The sequence below is a fragment of the Myotis myotis genome, unplaced genomic scaffold (assembly GCF_014108235.1).
Source record: "Myotis myotis isolate mMyoMyo1 unplaced genomic scaffold, mMyoMyo1.p scaffold_m19_p_2, whole genome shotgun sequence".
Classification (NCBI taxonomy): Eukaryota; Metazoa; Chordata; class Mammalia; order Chiroptera; family Vespertilionidae; genus Myotis; species Myotis myotis.
The window spans coordinates 188,399,626-188,420,218 of NW_023416324.1; the positions used below are offsets into that span (position 1 = coordinate 188,399,626).

Consider the following 20,593-nt stretch of genomic DNA (forward strand, 5'->3'; position numbering starts at 1 on the left):
ACTAAGTGGCAGGCATCATATTAAACATTTTACATGATCTCATAATCCTCTCAACAATTCTCTGAGGTAGAGGCACTGTTATCCCCAGTTTAAATGAGGAAACTAAAGCATAGAGAGCTTAAGCAACTTGCCCAAGGTCACACAACCAGCAATTGCCTAGAATTAGGATTTGGATCCAGGTAGATTCAGGAGACCTTATTTTTAACCATTGCGATATAAATCATGTTAGTGATTGAGTTCTATTAGAGGGCAGTTAGATTTAGAGTTGCAGTTAACAGAGAAGTTGTACCCTAGATGCTAAAGTCAGTGTGGCAGGCAAAAACTACTTGTATTCAAACAATTGAAAAAAATCCCTTTGGAGGTTACCACTTCGGAGGCTAACATTATTTCAACATAGCCACTTTTTCCTCTAGCATCGTCATAGAATTACTTCTCTTGTAAGTGCTAGGTGAAGTATTTGACTTGTTATTCAGAGGCCATGTTGGAAAAGAAATACGTAATATTATAGGAATAGTACAGGAATCACAGTGTGGTGAGTTGCTCATTTTGAGAGCCACTGTGAGTAAATCTGGTGGGGTATGGTGGGGTGGGGGTGGCACGGGATAGCAAGTCCATGTATCATCTCTCTTATTTTGGGGTTTAAGTGCATGGAGTGGAATTATGAGTATTTTAATAGTTATTTTTCTGTTTTTTTAAAATATTTTTATTGATTTCAAAGAGAAAGGGAGAGAGAGAGAAAAACATCAATGATGAGAGAGAATCATGGATCGGCTGCCTCCTGCACACCCCCTACTGGGGTGGGTCTGGGGGTGGATATCCAGCCCGCAACCCGGGCACGTGCCCTGGCCCGAATTGAACCTGGCACCCTTTAGTCTGCAGGCCAATGCTGTATCCACTGAGCCAAACCAGGTAGGGCTGTTTTCTTCAAAAAAGTTAAGCATGTCTGTTGAACTTACATAGAGTGTGTGTATATACATATATATATATGTGTGTAGTGTGTGTGTGTGTGCGTAGATAGATATAGATCCTATATAATAAAAGGCTAATATGCAAATAGACCGAATGGTGGAACAACCGAACAACCAGTCGCTGTGATGTACACTGACCACCGGGGCTGTGCGCGGAATTGGCGGGCATCGGCAGTGGCGGGATGGTGGAGCAGGTGAGTGGGGGCGCCAGATTAAGGCAGGGCACTGGTCGCTGTCATCGAGGCGAGCCTCGGGTCGTTACTGAAAATTCTTCGCTCCCGCGCGCCGCAGTTCCACCTGGCGCTTGCACCTGCTGCTGGAGCCAAAGCTGCCTGTCTCACCCAATGCTGATGCCCGGCGCCAGCACCAATCACTCAGCGCCGTCAGCGGGTGCGAGCAGCAGCTGCCAGCCCCTATCGCCCCTCAGGGCTTCTCCACCTCCCTGCTCCTGAGGGGATATTGGGGCTGGCAGCCGCCTCTCGCACCCACTGCCAGTGCCGGCCACACTTGCACCCGCAGCCGGTGCTGGAGCTGCCGCTCACACCCACTGCCAGTGCCGGTCCCTATTGCTCAGCGCTATCAGCAGGTGCGAGCAGTGGCTGCTGGCTCTGATCTCCCTGATGGCTTCTCCGCCTCCCCTTGCTCCTGAGGGGCGATTGGGCAACAGCTGCCGCTCACACCAGCTGAGAGCTCCAGCCCCAATCGCTTCATGCCTTCAACAGGTGTGAGCCAGGCTGGTGCCATCAGCGCGTGGGAGTGGGGCTGCAGACAGGTGACCAGGGGCCACGGCAGGAGGGGCCAGGCAGGGGCTCGGAGGATGGGCCTAGACCCGCCCCTTTGCCTACTGCAACCTCGCGGCCCATAGTTCCTTTCAAGGTGCACAAATTAGTGCACTGGGCCCTAGTACAGATATAAAACGGAATGCAGGTATGCTCCTTGACTTATATAAACTGGCAGCTTGACATGTCTTATTTTTGTTAATTTCTCTCTTCCCTGCAAGACCGCACACCCTCAAGGGCATGGACTGTGGCTGACTTTTCATCACTATATCTCCAGCTAACACTGTTGCTGACTTAGAGTAACTGTGCAGAGTAAAACTTTGCTTTAGGACATTTATAATATAGTTGGTAGAAGGGGAAGGGGATGGAAAGACCATTATGTGGACATTTAGCCTTTCTGATACATATATTTTTTTCTTTCCAGATTTCTTTTTGTTTTTAACCTCTTGATTCCCTTCACCTCCTTTCTGATAATATTAAGTACTTTCACATTCATCAATTCATTTGATAATTTTGGGTTAAAGTTGTTAAGAAAGGGGAACCATGATAGTTTCTCTAACTTAACATTTGGTTTCTGGCACTGAAACATCCTTCCCTGCTTTATCCTGCCTTCAGGATGAACTGGAAATCCAGTGGGATTAAGGAATGGCCAAACCTTAAAATGTCACACCTCTGCTGCTTTCATGGACTTACATAAGGTTGCTATAAAAAAGACAGTTGGGAATGCTGAATGAATCAGACCTGACCTCTAGACTATCCTGCTCCTTATACCAGTTCAGATTTTTGCAAGGCTTTCTTAATTCCAAAGGATTTTGAATAATGCTGTGGTCTTTTATGCAGAAATCACATACTTTTTGGATGCCTTAATTTATAATAAAATTAGCATTTCGACAATTTTGTAAAACTTGAGAGATTTCTGAGTTCTCACTTTAATTTTGGTGTGCTTCATTAACAATGAATTACAGTTTTGCAAGTGAAGGTTATGTGAGGAATTGTGTATAAAACATAAATAAATATCATTCTCATCCTTATTTTTTCTTGTGACTAATAGCGTTTATATTTGAGATCAATTAGGAGCTAAAGGTGATGTTAAATGTCATTATCAAGATAGACCCTGCCAGAGTCAATTTGTTACCTGGAGCTGGTATTTTGTCAACATTTGAGGGTCTTGTGTCAACATTTTGGTGCAAATAAATCTTGTAAGACAAGGTAAAGAAAATATACATTGCATAAAGAACCTTAGGCAATTAGGAGTCATTAAGTTAACTAGTAGATATCAAATATTGTAAGTGATGCAGAGCAGATCCATGTGGAATAGTCTCCTTAGATTGTACTTTCCAGCAGAGAACATAGGACTGGTATGAGTGCTTAAATTAAGTCAAATTTCTAAGGGATTTTAAAGGAGAGTTTGGGGATTATATTGGAGAAATTTAAACAGGAGATCACACATACTAATAAAAAGGAAAATAGAAAGATGTATCTCAATTAAATACTTAATGATATTCAGTTAGGCATTATTTGATTCATGAGCCACTAACTAGATTAAGAATTTCATGGGCAAAAGGTAGACCTATTCAGGGGACACATTTGTTTCCCGTCCTCCAACAAATGTTTCTGTTTAAATTTTGTTCAGACCTGGTTTTAACAAAACTTTATGCACTGAATAGGAAATATAATTGAGGCTTGTCATAACTAAAGAGATGTGTTCTTTCCCCTGAACTAGTTGTACAGAAATATTTTAGAAGCCAATGGTTGGTATTTTTGTTGTTCACATTTCCCATCAGCTAATTCAGAAGTTAAGGAATCCTTCGATTCTATTGTTGTCAACTTTTGATTACCCTGTGTAGATTATCTTTTATGAATTATCTTAAGGTCCTTGATTATATCTAGATTTCACTCAGTCTGTTTCTGGACCCCAACTTTATTAAGTTGATGTATGCACATTAAAAGAATAAAAAGTAATTTCAACATGGGCTTGGCAAATTGTGTTAAAATGCAGTTAATGGTTAAATTATTTTAAGTATTCCAGAACTATGTAATTTGTTTTGGATGATATGTAACTTTTGGTGGCCCAATTATTTATTTATAATAAGGTTTTAAAGATGTGTATGGTAATCATGTGGCCTTTATGATATTGTGATACCAGTATCAGGCTATCATTGTGTGTGCTATGTAGGGGCAGGGCTAGAGTGAGGCACATGGAGCCTAGGGTCCAAAATTTAAGGAGGCATGTTGTCATGCAAGTCAGAGCTCAAATTGGTGCTCTAGGCATCTGCTTTGCCTCTCCCTATTTCCAGTCCTGATGCCATGACAGGTTCATAGATTTTTGGATAAAATATCAGTAATTGAATGCTTATTGTGTGTTAGCCAGTGTATTAAGCTCTTTATGTGCATTTAGTATTCTCAGTAACCCTGTGAGGTGAGAACTTCAATCAGTATTTCCATTAATTTCTCATTGAATTTAGAAAGATTAACAAATGATTTGACCCAGCTGAGCAAAATTCAAACTCAGGTCTTTGTTTCAAACATGAGCACTTATCTACTGTTCTATATTGTCCATCTGTATAGAAAAACTTAATTACTTCTTGTTCATTTCTGTATGAAGAAACAGTACTCCTCAATATGTAAGGCCACACTGACATGACGCATTTAACTTTTAAGGTGAGTGAATCAGAGGTCTCTGCAGCACCAAATTGAAAATCTACAAACTTGTATGGCTGAGTACCCTAAACTGACTTTGGATCAGCGCACATTCCCACTGGCTTTGGTCTCCAGACATTCTGCATGGATTCTAGGGGTCTTGACTATAAATTGATTGAACCATGGATGACACAAAGGAGGACAGATTAGTCTAGAAGTAGTTCAGTTTAGCCGACTAACATGTCCTCTGTACAGTCCTCACTAATAAAAGGCTAAGTAGTTGTCACGCCCTCACTGTGTGATGTCCTCACGCTGTCACAAGATGGCTGTGTGCACAGTGGAGGTGGGGTTTGCACCGCCCTGTGCATGTGCTGCGGGGGCAGGGCCAGGCAGCCACTCCACGTGGCTTCCACCAGGGTTCCTGTGGCCCGGCGCGCGCAGCCTACCTCTTTGGGGCAATCCAGCCAGGAGCCCTGGACCCCTCCCCCCTCACGAATTTCGTGCACCGGGCCTCTAGTAGGCTATATATTTGTTTAAAATATCTGTCACCATTCTATTTTGTTTCTTAATGTGAATTTTTGTGGACTTCTATTTATAAATTGTAAAATTTGGAGATTGGACTAGATAATATATAATGGCTGTTTTTGCTTTAAAATTTTAAGGTTTTAATAAGTAAGTTTCTTAAATGTATAAGCATATGACAAGAGTAAGGGTAAATTTGGAGATCTGGAACTCTCTGAGTTATGGGAAACTCGGGGTTCAAATATCTTTTGCCAACCCTTATCCTCACTACTGGGGCCATTCACCTTTGTTCTTCAAAATGATTTGTTTGTAATGCTTCTGGACTGATTATCCTAGAGCAGTGTTTTTCAAATTGTGGAGAAAGGGATGTTTAAGAGTGCCTAAAAGAGAAAGGGGCTGGTAAACTATAGTTACTTAATACATTGGATGAATGAACAGTTTTAGTGTTTTATACTAGTATATAGAGTTTGATAAATTATTTTGTATGTAAAACAAAGGAACAAACAAACCTTCTGCTGTTTTAAAGATATTTAAAATCACTTATATTTCCTATTTATGTGGCTTTAATGAGTCCTTGATCCCTTGGCTAGATGATTGTGGGGAGATCGGACTTATAGAAAGAGATCTGATCTTGTCATTCTAGATTACAGTGTACTTAATGATAATAGCTAATACTGAATAATTACTATGTGCCATTCACTGTTCCATTTAATTTTAACATCAGCCTTAAGAGAGAAATATTGTTGTTATTCCCATTTTGTAGTAGATGAGGAAACTGTAGCACAGAAGTTTGAAAACTTACTCCAGCTCATACAACTAGTAAGTGGTAGGCCCAAGATTAAGTCCAGACAGGTCTAGTTCTAGAATCCCTGTGCTTATTACTCACGTCTCTAATGATAGTACTGTTAATGTTGGCTAAGTATAACAGAAACAGTCATATTCCTGTTTTCCTTTAGGTAACATTGTGGATTTTGAAGTTTTCCTTAGAACTTTAGTTCTCACTTAATCCTTGGTAGAAAAGTCAATTGTAAGTTTTAAATGAGTATTTATAGAGCATATGTTAAGAACCATGGCTGCATATTATTAGTTAAGGAACATCTATCTGTGACAGATATACGAAGAGTAACACAAAATGATAAAGTTAATAGAGCATTTTTACTTTTTTCCTTCATGGTTCATTGTGCTCTAATTTGCCAATGTTTTCTGTTTTCAAAGATATATTAGCTCAATTTTCAGGTGATGTTTTTAGTTAAAACCTTTGTTAATTAATAGCTCAGCAAATGCTTATTTGGTCAGAAATGTTTACAGAGATGTTGAAGATTATATTTTTTTTATCTTGTTTTTAAAAACAGTAAAGCTGGAATCCTTCAACAAGTTAATGGTATCAGATACTCAAAAATAGTGGCATAACAGTGAGAGTGCCTTTAAAAGAATTGATTGAGTAGCGTATTCCTTCCAATGAGATGATAATTTTTTGTGGATGTGTACTTACTTTGAATTGCTTTTTAAAAATGCAAAAATAGCCTTAGCTGGTTTGGCTCAGTGGATAGAGTGTCGGCCTGTAGACCAAAGAGACCCAGATTTGATTCTGGTCAGGGGCACTTGCCTTGGTTGTAGGCTCCGCCCTGGCCTGGGCCCTGGTCAGGGCACGTGCAGGAGGCAACCAATCAATGTGTTTCTTTCACATCAATGTTTCTGTCTTTTCATTTCTCTTCCACTCTCTCTAAAAATCAATGGAAAAATATCTTCAGGTGAGGATTAACAACAACAAAAGCAAAAATACAGTGTTTAGTAACATAGTAAAATGAAATATTTAATATAGAGGCTTTGTGGTTTGATTTAAAAATTGCCTTACCTTTTATTCTAGCCACATCCCTTTCAAGTATACAGCTCAGTTTTCGTTCATATTGTAGAAGAAACTAAAGCATAGAGAGGTGAAATGACTTGATCAGAGAGACATGATGGTTTATGATTGACAGTTAGTACCAGTATGTGAACTTGCTTTCAGATTTTAACTGTTATGCTCTTTGCCCATACCTCTCTTCACAAATTATCCCTTTGATATTTCGAAGTAGCCTAAAAACAGTTTGGTATATATAAACAAACACAGTGGCAAAGTGTCACATATTACACTTACCATTAATAAGAGATTGTTTCCAGATGTCCCTAAATGCAAAATTCAATAAATACTAAACTGATAGTATTACATGTTCAGGGAGGTTGAGTTTCCCATTACCTTCTTTAAAAAGAAAACACTAGAAGACCTTGAATTAGAGAAAATATAATCTTACCTAATAATAGACAAACATGTAAATTAACCATCCCTCTGCTACGCTCACCAGCCAATCAGGAGAGTATGGAAATTAACCCAACAAAGATGGCAGTTAATTTGCATATGTAGGGGCGAAGCAGCAGAGCAAAGACTAAAGACTCCGTCCGGTGCCAAGGCCTGGGTCCCAGGTGCCGGAGGAAAACCAGTCCCAGGTGCAAGGGAAGAGAAGGCCTATTGCATGAACCTCTTTGTGCAACGGGCCTCTAGTTTGCAAAGGAAGGAGAGAGACGTACATATATCTTGAAGTCTATCAGCTCATTTTGGTCTGAGTAGGATTTCCTACCTACTTTCTTCCTCTGCCTCCCTTTTTCTAGCTTCCTCCTCTAGTCCTTTGGTCGCTTGTTTGGAAGTGGCCACAACATTTTGACATGAGAAGGCCCTAAAAGGTAAATTGTGATATCACATGCTCACCTTTCCAGCCATGTGAAATGGCCAGACTGAGCTACACAGCCTTGGAATAAATTCAGTTTATCTAGGAGCCTGGCGGGTGTGATTCATGATGCCAGGTGCTTAAGAAGAAAGTAAGGGGTTGTCAGCTAATTGAAACCTTAAGTCAACCAACTATTGAGAAGGCTTTCCTTACTAGAATTTGTATAATAGTTTTTATGATCTGATGAGATATTTTTCTCTGGAAAATTTTTGTCCCATGAGATTACTTTTGAGCCTAGAGTAGATATCAATACATAATAAAATCTTTTTTAATATATTTTATTGATTTTTTTACAGAGAGGAAGGGAGAGGGATAGAGAGTTAGAAACATTGATGAGAGAGAAACATCGATCAGCTGCCTCCTATACACCTCCTACTGGGGATGTGCCCGCAACCAAGGTACATGCCCTTGACCGGAATTGAACCTGGGACCCTTCAGTCCGTAGGCAGATGCTCCATCCACTGAGCCAAACCGGGTAGGGCTAAAATATTTTTTATCACTGAATTTTAGAGTTCAAGGCCTTCAAATGATAAAATTTTACCTCATTTCTGTTTCTGATGAGGAAGCAAGGTCAGTGATTAAGTGAAATTTGACAAAGTTGGAACCAAAAACTCCTGTCTCAGTTGCTTAGTCAAACTTAATTTTACCTGTGTCTCTGAGATTGACCTTAGCAGCTAGGTTCTCTAACTCCAGCCATAGTTCTTTCCATTCCATTGGTTTCCAGCCTATTCTCTTCACAAGATCATCTGGACTATCTGCTAAACATACAGCTTCCTGGACATTCTGATTGAGAAGTGTTGGGAAAATGTTTTTAGTAGGCACTGAAGTGACTGTGATGGCTTAGGTCACCTGACATTTGGGAACTGCATCACTTGCACCCTTTCCCATAGAGAAAGTTTTGCTTTGTGCTAAAAGTGAGATAACTTTTTGGATTTTGCTTATGTGTAATTCAAGGTTAATCTAATGTTGGAAATGCTTACACTTTGAAAATTTTGTGAACCATTAAATTATACACTAGTTTCCCCAGGATCTAAAAAATATTCTAGCAGCCCTAATAAAAATGAAACATTAGAATTTATAACCTCTGACTTTTATTTTTCTTTAGTTTTATTTGGTGTTCATGTAAATTTCTATTAGAATTCTGATTTTATTTGCAGTTATTTGTTACTTATATTCTCTTACCTTAGCGTAGTAGGAAGAGTTTGGGGATAGCTAGAAGTAAAAACTGGTAAATGTGACTGGGTCCAGACTTTATTAATAGAATTAATTAGATTTCTGTGTTTTTGCTTTGCAGGCATTGATAATTTGAAAAGTACTAACAAGGCTGATTCAGGTTATAAATTGCCCATCTCTTATCTCATTAATTTGTTCATTCAACAAACATATATTACTGGTCTACTATATACTTGCTATGCTGATTCTAATGTCTCTGATGGGAAAAAGAAAAACTTATAAATGGTAACATAAACACATGGATTCTGTTTACTGCTAGAATGAATAAACATCTTTTAGCTAAATGTTCATGGGCAGGTTGAAGATTCAACCAAAATAACACTTCTCTCTTTAGGGAGGGAAATTAAAGGAATTATAAGAATTTAGGAACAGTAAGAGGGCTGAGAACTGGATTTGACTAGATAGAGAAAAACAAGACAAATGGACCTGCTTAGAAACATTTTAGGTGTCAAATTTACTTAGGAAGCTTCTTTTTCATCCCAAGAACTGCATACATCAGTACCAAAGATTTCCCTTTGTCTACTCTTTTTATTTATAAGTAAATATATCTTTGGCTCTAGAGTTATCTCATGCCCCAGATGGAGTGAAGAGAGGCTGTTTCAGGAAATGCTGATTCTGAGGCTTGAGATATACCCAAGTATAGTTCTTAAAGTGAACAAGCTCCTGTTGGTTGGGCAGGGCAGAAACTCCTAGCACTAGAGTTTAGCGTTGGAATGGCCAAGAACCTATTTTTGGCCATTCTAAACAAATAATAATTGTTTTGAGCCTAGCAAGATATTTACCAGGTATATGGGTTAATAATGCGGATTTTTTTCAGTAGGTGGAGTTACACATATGTTGATATTTATGCGATTTGATATGTATACTATGTTGTATTGATAGCAAGCTTCAAAACTTCATATGTCAAATTTTCTGAAGATGTTAACATCATAGATATTTTTACGCTTAAAAATGTCGAATTTCGTGCCAAAACAAATAGCATTTGTGGGAAGTTTTAATTCATTATCTTGAAGAAAAGTGTTGCTGATAGTTACCTTATACTTCAGGAAGCTTATAGTGAACATGCTCCAACTCAAGATACTTCTGAAAGTTGGTTTAAACACTTTAAAAGTGATGGCTTCCATGTGAAAGACAAAGAACGTCCAGGTCAACCAAAAATGTTTGAAGACCAACAATTACAAACATTATTGCATGAAGATGCGTGCGAAACTCAAAAACAACTTGCATAAAGATTAAGTGTTGCTCCACAAACAGTTTCCGATCGTTTACAAGCAATGGAAAAGATTTTAAAGGAAGGAAAATGGGTGCCACATCAACTGAACGAAAGACAAATGGAAAACCAAAAAGTCATCAGTAAAATGTTGCTTCAACAGCACGGAAGAAAGTCTTTTTTGCATAGAATTGTGACTGGAGATGAAAAGTGGTTTTATTTTGAGAATCCCAAACGCACAAAATCATGGGTTGATCCAGGACAACCATCAACATCAACTGCAAGGCCAAATTGCTTTTGAAAGAAGACAATGCTGTGCATTTGGTGGGATCAGAAAGGTATGGTGTATTATGAGCTTCTAAAACCAGGTGAAACCATTAATACCAATGGCTACTGATAACAAATAATCAATTTGAACTACGCTTTGATCGTAAAATGACCAGAATGTTCCAGAAGACACGGCAAAGTAATTTTGCTTCATGCTGACGACGCACCATCACACACTTCAAAACCAGTTAGACTCGTTAAAAGATCTTGCCTGGGAACATTAACCCACCCACTGTATTCACCAAACCTTGCTCCTTCAGATTACCACTTATTCCGATCGATGGCACACACACTTTCTGAGCAGCACTTCAAATCGTACAAAGAAGTGGAAAATTGGGTCTCTGAATGGTTTGCATCAAAACAAGAAAAGTTCTATTGGGACAGTATCTACAGATTACCTGAAAGATGGGGGAAATGTGTGGCTAGTGATGGACATTACTTTGAATAAAGCACTTTTGATGTTTCTCTTGAAATTATCGTGTTTTCTTTGATTACAAAGTCCGCATTATTAACTGATACACCTGGTAAAACTGATTCACTTTGTGTTAGAAATTTGCAGTGCTATTTTGAATATTTAAGGAAATGAGGGGAAAATTTATATAAATAGGTTGCCTATATTCTAGTTGTTTTAATATCTCCATGTCACAAAGGCTGTTTTTGAAGAAAAGTTTGAAAAGTATACCTTGTATCTAAATAATTAGTATCTATAGTTCTGTTTCTTTTTTGTTAGTTCTGTGGATGCTAACCACTCAAGAGACAAATCTTACTTTGAAAATGAAAACTTTTACCCCAAAGCAACACATTTGAAATGGGAAATAAATAGTTCTTCCTATGTTGCCATCGTACCCACAGTAATTTTTATTTATTACTAAAGGCCTGGTGCATGGATTTGTGCACTGGTAGGGGGTGTGGCCTGCAGGCATCAGCCCGTTGTGGGATTGCTGCTCATCCTGGTCAGCCCAGCGGCTGCACCTGCTGTGGGCCAAGCAGCACTCCCACTGTGGAAGCGCACTGACCACCAGAGGGCAGCTCGTGTGTTGAGCATCTGCTCCCTGTTGGTCAGTGTGTGTCATAGCGACTGGTCGACTGGTCATTCTGGTCATTCCACCTTTTGGTCACTGGGCTTATAGATATAGATATAGATATAGATATAGATATAGATATAGATATAGATATAGATATATAGATTAGCTAGAAATTTTAACCGTGAGTAATTCATTTTTTTGAACTTTGGTTTCTGCTGTACTAAAGGGGGGAAGAGGTGACTTTTTAATGTCTTTCCACATTTGTGATTTAGGGTCAGTAATCTTTAATCAGTGGACTATACATGCATAATCAGTACTCACTCCAGAAACCAGTATTCCTTAGAGGCTGATAATGTGCTGCCTGACTGGCCACACCCATGCTGAAAGGAAGGAACCTTCTCAAAGGGGCAGGGCCTCAGCCCTTCCTCAGTTCAGCTGACCCTTGCTCTTTAGGTAGCAGGATCTTTTTCTGCTTGGAGTGATTGCAGGTTGTACATTTAACCATCTCAAATGAAGAAGTATATAAAAGGTATGACAACATATTTTAACTTAAACTAAAATTAGCCGAACAGTTTAATAAGCCATGTTGGAATTGGTGGTTTGTTTTTGTTTGCTTTGAATTTTGGAGAACATTTATTAAAGCTGGGGACAGTGAAACAGGAAAGGGCCTAGGACAGTGATGGCGAACCTATGACACGCGTGTCAGAGGTGACACGCAAACTCATTTTTTTGGTTGATTTTTCTTTGTTAAATGGCATTTAAATATATAAAATAAATATCAAAAATATAAATCTTTGTTTTACTGTGGTTGCAAATATCAAAAAATTTCTATATGTGACACGGCACCAGAGTTAAGTTAGAATTTTTCAAAATGCTGACACACCAAGCTCAAAAGGTTCGCCATCACTGGTCTAGGATAACAGAAGAGAGACTAGGTGGGGAAATGAGCCTAGGCTGAGCTGCTTTGGCTCACTAAGCAGTCAAAGAGAAGGGTGGCTTAAGACAGGTTCAGGAGGTTTGCCTCGGACAAACTGCTGCTGCCCATTGCTTCCCTGGTCTAAAGCCTCATGGAGTCTCTTAAAGTTTAGGAGATGCATGCCTGTCGGGGAAGAAGAGGAGGAGGGGAAAGGCTAAGGCATGCTCCCAGGAGGGAGAGTGCACTGGAATTGGTGGTTTTAATCTCATGTTAACGCTAATGAAGCTATGAGTGGCCCTAATTTGTAAATGTGTGTTCTGAAAAGTTGTAAATTAATCCACAGAAACAATATTAAAAGGTGATTAAGTGTTTTGTGGGCCAGCCAGCTATTTAACCCAGAATGGTGTTGCAATAATATTGTCTTTTTTATGACAAATAGTAGTTGATAGTACTGTAAAATTGGTTTAAAGGAAATATATAATTCATTTGCATCATAAAAGTGAACACTTTTCTGCATCTCCTTCTGTCTTTATATGCAGGGACAGGCACATGTGTTTGAAAGAGTAAAAGACAAAAATGATTCTATTGAACCTCCTTTACTGTTTCACCTCCTTTTTACTGAGATACTTGTAGACTTCTCTCAATATATCAGCCCTTGCAGAGATGATCCTACTCTTTGAGTGTTATTCTTGACCTCGCCAAGAAACCAAATAAATTTCTTTAAAAACTTGTTGTCCATACTTGGGAGTATTTAAAACACCTGGTTTTTGTGATGCTGGTTCTCTCATTTCATTTTCCTATAGTATAGCGTCCTGACTTCTCCCCTGTGTCATACTCAAAATTGTTCATTTTCTCTTTCCTTCCATAGTATATAAACTGCATGAAGCCAGAGACTGTCTAGCCTTGTTTACTGGTCTCTGTTTAGTACCAGACCTAATGCTGTGTAGGTAATGAATAAATATTTATTAAATAAGTGAATGATTTCTTTTTCTGTCACCCAGTGAGATAGCTTCCCAGGTTCTGTTGACCCTGTCCTGCTATTTCTTACTTGCTTTTTTCTTTGCTATAGTAGATGCCTTCTTTTACTGTTAAACTGTGCGTACAGTACCTATCATTTTCATTTTGACCAGTTTCTCTGTATTTCAGCCCCTAGCCTTTGTTCCAAGTTTATTATAAAAAAGTATTCACAATTTATTTCTAAGTGGAAAAGTAGGTTACCAAATGGCCTATTAGGTAAATAGAAATAGTAGGGCCACAACTGATATTTACCTACTTCCTCTTACTTATTATTCAGGTCTTGTTGATCTCTTGTAAAGATACATGTTTTCCCTGCCTTCAGTTTCTGTTCCGCCATTCTATTTTTAATGCTATGACCAAACAATCTACTTAAATCAGTGGTCTGATCAGGTAATGATTTTCTCTTGCCCTAGAATAGAATTTAGGAATTGGCCTTGTTTTGTTGTTCTGTGAAGTCAGGGAGTGGACGTCAGCTCAGAAATTGGGCAAACTGTCTATGTTTAGAACTACCAGAAATGGAACCAGACTGTTCAAGTAGGTGTTGAGTTCCCCTTCACTGGTTGGGATGTGGAAGGATAGAAGCAGTTCTCAGATGGGATGGATTATTGGAGAATTTTGAAGCTATAAGTACGCCAGGCCTTGGATATTACTTTCAAACTGCTTAGGTCTTTCATAGTCTGGCCGGGGTAAATTGTTAATAATTAGGACATCTATTCATCCCCAACTGTATCTTGCAAATGGTAGGTGCTAAACATATATTTATTCAGTAAACAACTTCTACTTCTGGGTATTTTCTTGGGTGGATGAACTCAGGTTCTTTGTTTATACTTCAGACTTGATTTTATGATGTGGGAAATCAGATCTGGATTCTAAGTACTCGGATCCAGTATTAGGCCTCCGCATGTGTGATCTTGGGCAAATTATTATCTCTGAGCCTTCTTTTTCATGTAAAATTATAATGACAATTACTGTAAATAAGTTATAAGTATTAAATGCATGTGAAAATGTTTTATAATCAATGAGAATGTTTTGCAAATGGCAGAAATTATTCAAATTGATTGTTTTGTAACTATATATATAGATAAGTGACTACTGTTACACTTCCACCTTATAATTAGGCTTATTTTTTAGCCTAGCAAAGGGAATAAATATAGTTGCTTTCTCTTAAGAAGCAACACATTTCCTTAACCCCTCAAAGTAAAATTTCTCTCTTATATTATTAAATCATGATATTTTAATTCCAGACTACTAGTTTCTATGGATTTCTTGTTTTAGGTTCAAAAAGTACCATTGGCAGAATTAAGTAACATTTTTTCTCCCCAAATGGACCACATTTGGTAGCAATTTTCCAGTTTTAAGATTTTCCTTAAATTATTTGGTACTTACGTTTTTATTGGTTATTTTTAGATGACAAAACCAGTGAACAATTAGCAAAAGGCGTTTTAATGAAAATGTTATACACTTTAATTCTTTATTCTTAATTCTTTACTTGTATTTCATACACACTGTACATTTCATAGTTATAAATGTGCTATAGGCCTGGTGCACGAAATTTGTGCACTCGGGTGGGGAGGTCCCTTAGCCCGGCCTGTGCCCTCTCACAGTCCAGGAGCCCTTGGGTGATGTTCAACTGCCACGGAGGTGGGAGAGGCTCCCGCCACCACCGCTGCACTCGCCAGCCATGAGCCCAGCTTCTGGCTGAGCAGCGCTCCCCCTGTGGGAGCGTACTGACCAAGGAGGGCAGCTCGTGTGTTGAGCATCTGTCCCCTGGTGGTCAGTGTGCATCATAGCCATTCGGTCAGTTTGCATATTAGCCTTTTATTATATAGGATATTGCATGTAAATGCTATAATTATGCATTTTGATACTTTTTCCTCAATTGCATATGATGGAATTAGATAAATCATTAATCCGTGGTGCTTCATAAAGAGCTCTTTCTGAATTCAAGATGAGTTGAATCATGCAACACTGCTTTGTAGTGTAGTACCTAATAAGAGAGATTAGCTGTTAAGAAAGGGCAATTCTTGAATCTGAGAAGGGAAACAGAGATGTCTCACTGACTAGGGCTGCCTTTACAAGTAAGATATATTAAAAATTCTGATTTTCATAAGATAAGGACTCTACTTTGGGGAAAAAAATGCTGTATCTGTTGTTTCCTCTTAATGTAGTAACTTACTGTTCTTTCTCCCCTTTAACCAGGTCAATATATGTTTTGTGACCTATTCTTTTACGACAAAAAAAGAGAGAAGAAATACTGCAGTGAATGAAGATTCCTCTGCATTTTAGCACTGCTTTTTCTACTGTAGTTGGCTTTTGAATGAGGATGACAATGGAAGAGATGAAGAATGAAGCTGAGACCACTTCCATGGTTTCTATGCCTCTCTATGCAGTCATGTATCCTGTGTTTAATGAGGTAAGTCGGTGATATTTTCTCATAGGATCTCTGCAATTCCTTAATTCCTACTTCATTTATTCATTTGTTGGTTCCTTCATATAACATACTTATATAAATGAATTCCATCTATGTGTTAGGTATTATGCCAGGACTGGACATAAAACAGTGGGTGAGAGTCCCAGATATATTGTTCCCTCTCTAGAGGTTTCATTGTAGTTCGAGAGAGAGACATTAACTAAAAGAATACAAATAATTAGATAAATGAAAAATTGTGGTAATTGCTATGAAGTTTAAAAAAAAAAGGTAGAGCCTGTTTTGGAGGTCAGGGTAGGCCTCACTGATGAAGAGACATGCTGAAGATCTGAAAGGGATATAGAAGGGTTAGACAGCTGAAGAGCTGGGGACAAGCACATTAGATAGCCAGAGGAGCAGGCACAAATTATCCTACTGAGTTACAGTCAGTAGCCCCAAACATTTTTACTGATAAATGAAACATAACAGTGCTTTGTATTTAGAGAAGATGTTGTTTTCTTTTTATTTTAGAAATATTGTAGGACTTAATAATATTAATACATTTTGGTTTTTCTTTTAAATTAATATATGTTAAAGTGTGTAGAGAATTCTGGAACTCTGCAAGTTTCTTAAGTATAATCTAATCACTCTCCTCTGTCTTTTAATGGTGACCTAGGGTCCTGATAATATGAAATTATTTTCCTGAAATTACCTATGACTAGAATCTAGGACTCTGAATTCTGTGGCTTTAGGCTTTTTACCTATTTAATTAGTTGTGAGTTTGTGGGTGGCTTTTTTTGTTTGTTTTATTAATCTAATTAATTATAAAGCTATTGATGCCATTAACCTTATTGTTGCTACTACAACCTGGAAGCCCTTACCATTTCCCATAATTTTTATCTCTTTTTATAAAATAATTATATTAGAGTAAGATCGTGAATTTAAAAACCATTTCTCCAACATTATTAGGTTTATTCATAATGTATTAGATCTATTTTATGATCTAATGTCTTGGGGTCAGTAGAGAGTGGTTCATCCTCTTCAATTTGAAATCTAGAGACTTAGTTTAGTTTCCATTTCAGACAAATATTTTGAACTTCAAACACTGTCTCCTAAATAGTGTTAGGCTCAATGACCAAAGGAGAAAATGAAAAACAGTGGCTTGGGTAAAATTTATTTCTCTTACATAAAAAATTCTAGAGGTAAGTGGACTAGAGCTAGTATTATGGAACAGTATCACCTGAAACTCAGGTTCCTATCTTTTGTCCCATCATGTTAGTACTGGCCTTCCATTATCAAGGTCACTTCAGCATGTGGGATGGCCACTAAAGCTCATCGTCCTAAGTCAGCGGTTCTCAACCTGTGGGTCGTGACCCCTTTGGGGGCGAACGACCTTTTCACAGGGGTCTCCTAAGACCATCGGAAAACACATATATAATTACATGTTGTTTTTGTGATTAATCACTATGCTTTAATTATGTTCAATTTGTAACAATGAAAATACATCCTGCAGATCAGATATTTACATTACGATTCATAATAGTAGCAAAATTACAGTTATGAAGTAGCAACGAAAATAATTTTATGGTTGGGGGTCACCACAACTTGAGGAACTGTATTAAAGTGCCTTGGCATTAGGAAGGTTGAGAACCACTGTCCTAAGTTGTTTCCTGAAAAGGGCAGGAGGGTGTGTGTGTGTGTGTGTGTGTGTGTTACCTCTAACTGATTCTGCTTTCTTAAGAACCTTTTTGAATGTCCTATACAAGGCTTACATTTACGTCTCATTGGCAAAAATGTAATCTTATGACCACACCTAGCTGCAAAAGAGGTTGGGAAATTAAGAAGTTTGCTACTAAGGAGGAAGCAAGTAGGAGGCATCTTTTGAAAAACCTGTCTTTATTATACTGCTACCATGCTAGCTTCTGAGGCCCCCTTTTAGTGCTGGTTACACCTATATCTGGCAGCTACTGCAGACACTCTAGTAATTAATTCCAACATTTTGTTTTAATACTTTACCCATTTGTTGCAAGGCTAGAGTTATTGTTAAAAGCAAGTGTTTCCCTTTTGATTAGTAAATATTTACTAAATGCCAACCATTTATTCGTTGAGTGTTTTGCTAGGGTCTGGAACTGTAGAGGGAAAAATAAGCAACAACCTTTCTTATAAGAATCTTAGGGAATACAGATACTTAAGCAAATAAATTATTTAATGATCTTCGTACCAGGTAAGAAGTAAGGAGACAATCCCTGAAAACTGGTGAGTAATCTATCTTGATGATTAGTGTTTGGACTTCTCAGGTATTTTAAGAACCATCATGACAGTTCCTGCCAGAGGTACTCCCTCTTTTCATGTCTGTAGTCTAACTCTATAGCTAACTCAGTGGCTATTGGGCCAAGTTGTTTTGGGAGATTATTCTGTATTTATCTGGTTACGTTGAGTCTTTTCTTGGCGGAAGGGCAGTTAAATTTCTGAGTTTCAGTTTGATCCTTTAGTTAATGAAAAGGAATGAGAAAAACTTTTTTCCTAACAATTTCGGTGATATTTTTTTACATATGGAAAGTGGATTTTATTTCAGTCTTAACTTTGGAAAATAATTGAATAGGATGTAGCATTCTGGTGAAATGCTCTGTTGGGATTAATACAACTTTCCTAATTCATTTGGTATAAGGAAAATTAACTTGAAAGAAAAATAAACAGCTGTGAATGGACTAGTAAATCTCTTTCAGAAATAAAGGCAGTGATTCTCTCCAGATGAGATCTAAAAACATATGTAGGTTAATGGGCCCAGAATTAGAATACGTCGCCAAATGATTCATATTTGGTTCAAGAACTAATTGTTAGAAGTAAATTTTTAAAATGAAATGGCTGGAAGTTGCAGACTGAGAGATACTACATCAAATTCTCAGGGTCTAATTCTCAAATTGAATTTATTGATCAAACATGGTATCAAGCTTTTTTAAATAATTATTTCTGTCATGTATTTTAAAAAGAGAGTACAGAATGAATAGGCTTTTAGGAATATTAGTAGTAGTAGGTTTTCTCTTTGATAGAGGTGAAATTAAATAAGATACCTAATCAGTTAGTTGATAGTTATAGTTCAAAAGAGGATTTTTCTATAAATCTACTAATTGGAAAATTAGTTTGGCATTGTTTGTCTGTACTATGCAGATTTAAAGATAAGTGGTTGTCAAGTTAATCTTGCAGAAAGTAGCACCACAGTAGGGGTGAACATTTTACTCTGAAGGTAAATGAATCACTAAATTTTGTCGTGTGTGTGTGTGTGTGTGTGTGTGTATGCCTAATATGTAAATTATCCCCATGGGAGTTCCACCGGGAGACCAATCACTCTCTGTGACGTGACCACCAGGGGCCGTTGCATAACGAAGGAAGGCCCTGGCTGGCAGCTGGAAGGCCCCAATCGGCCCTGATTGCCAGCCAGGCCTAGGGATCCTACCCGTGCACACCGGGCCTCTAGGGTAATAGAAGAGTGAAAAAGCTTATGCATTCTCATCATAACATTACATCCATAATAATAACAATGATGGATCTCCCAGTCATCTTGTAGAACAGATTTTTAGACAGTGGTACATCCTTACACCTGAGGAAATTTTGGTACTCTAGCTCACAAGGCAAAGTTATTTATGGCATTCTGAGAGCATGATGCTTGCTAAACTTAATGAAGTTATGCTAGGACAGCTGAAGGAGTGGGCTTGTTTAATCAGCAGCTGCAGAGTTCAGAGTCCAAGTGTATTGCATGTGTTGTAAATGTACTGTGAAATAGGTCTCTTGTTTGCATTATGGAATGAGTTTATAAAAACCTCATGCCAAGTGTTAGAACAGGTTTTCAGGTACTTACTACTTTTCACTAATTCTTTATATATGGAAGAAGAGCGTTGAATGCTTCATTTCTTCATTCTAGGAAAAGATATACCATGTATCTTATTTTCCCATGACTTTTGGAGGAATTGTTTAAGGGGAAATATACTGTATGAAGAAGTAGGTATTTTGAGACAGAAATAGCAATTTTGCAACCAAAGGTGAATTTTAGATCATCAAAGTTTTACACTTTTGTTTATTAAAAAATCATACAATGCCCTAGCCGATTTGGCTCAGTGGAAAGAGCATCGGCCTGCGGACTGAAAGGTCCCCGGATTCGATTCTGGTCAGGGGCATGTACCTTGGTTGCAGGCACATCCCCAGTAGGGGGTGTGCAGGAGGCAGATGATAGATGTTTCTCTCTCACTGATGTTGCTAACTCTCTATCCCTCTCCCCTCCTCTCTGTAAAAAATCAATTAAAAAAAATCACACAAAATGGTACTTATGAATAAGTAATTAGTATCATTCTATTCAGAAGAATACAAATCAACTATTTCTGCTCTCAGCAGCATATACAACTCCTAATTTATCAATAAGGAAATTAATCCTGAGAATACTTCTGCAGCTTTACCTGCCTACCTGTCCTTTTTATTTTTTCCTAGTCGAAAAAAAAAAATCCCAGATTTTGAGCATAGTAAACATACTTTTTCACAGTGAAGGCATGGGTTTCCCCTGCAATACCACCATCCAGAGGTGATCATAGTTAAGGTTTACATTTGAATTACTTCTCTGTCACTTATTAGGTTATATAATTTTGTCTTATTTTTTTTACATGTAAAATGAGGCTAAAAAATAATTCTTACCCTGGCCTGGCTTGCACGGTGGTTAGAGTGTCAGCCCTCAAACCCAAGGGTCTCGGGTTCAATTTCCAGTCAAGAGTAAGTACCTGGGTTGCAGATTCCATCCCCGG

At 38.1% G+C, this 20,593-nt stretch overlaps 1 protein-coding gene across 3 annotated transcripts in view; it reads left to right on the plus strand.

Moving 5' to 3' along the window:
* The window catches only part of PDCD10 (programmed cell death 10), a 45,266-nt gene that overhangs the window by 5,246 nt on the left and 19,427 nt on the right, over positions 1–20,593 (plus strand). For all 3 annotated transcript variants that reach the window (XM_036347400.1, XM_036347402.1, XM_036347401.1), the window contains exon 2: positions 15,599–15,812. In XM_036347400.1, the coding sequence (XP_036203293.1) occupies positions 15,717–15,812 (96 nt within the window). In that variant the 5' untranslated portion in view covers positions 15,599–15,716. The remainder of the gene's footprint in view (positions 1–15,598; positions 15,813–20,593) is intronic.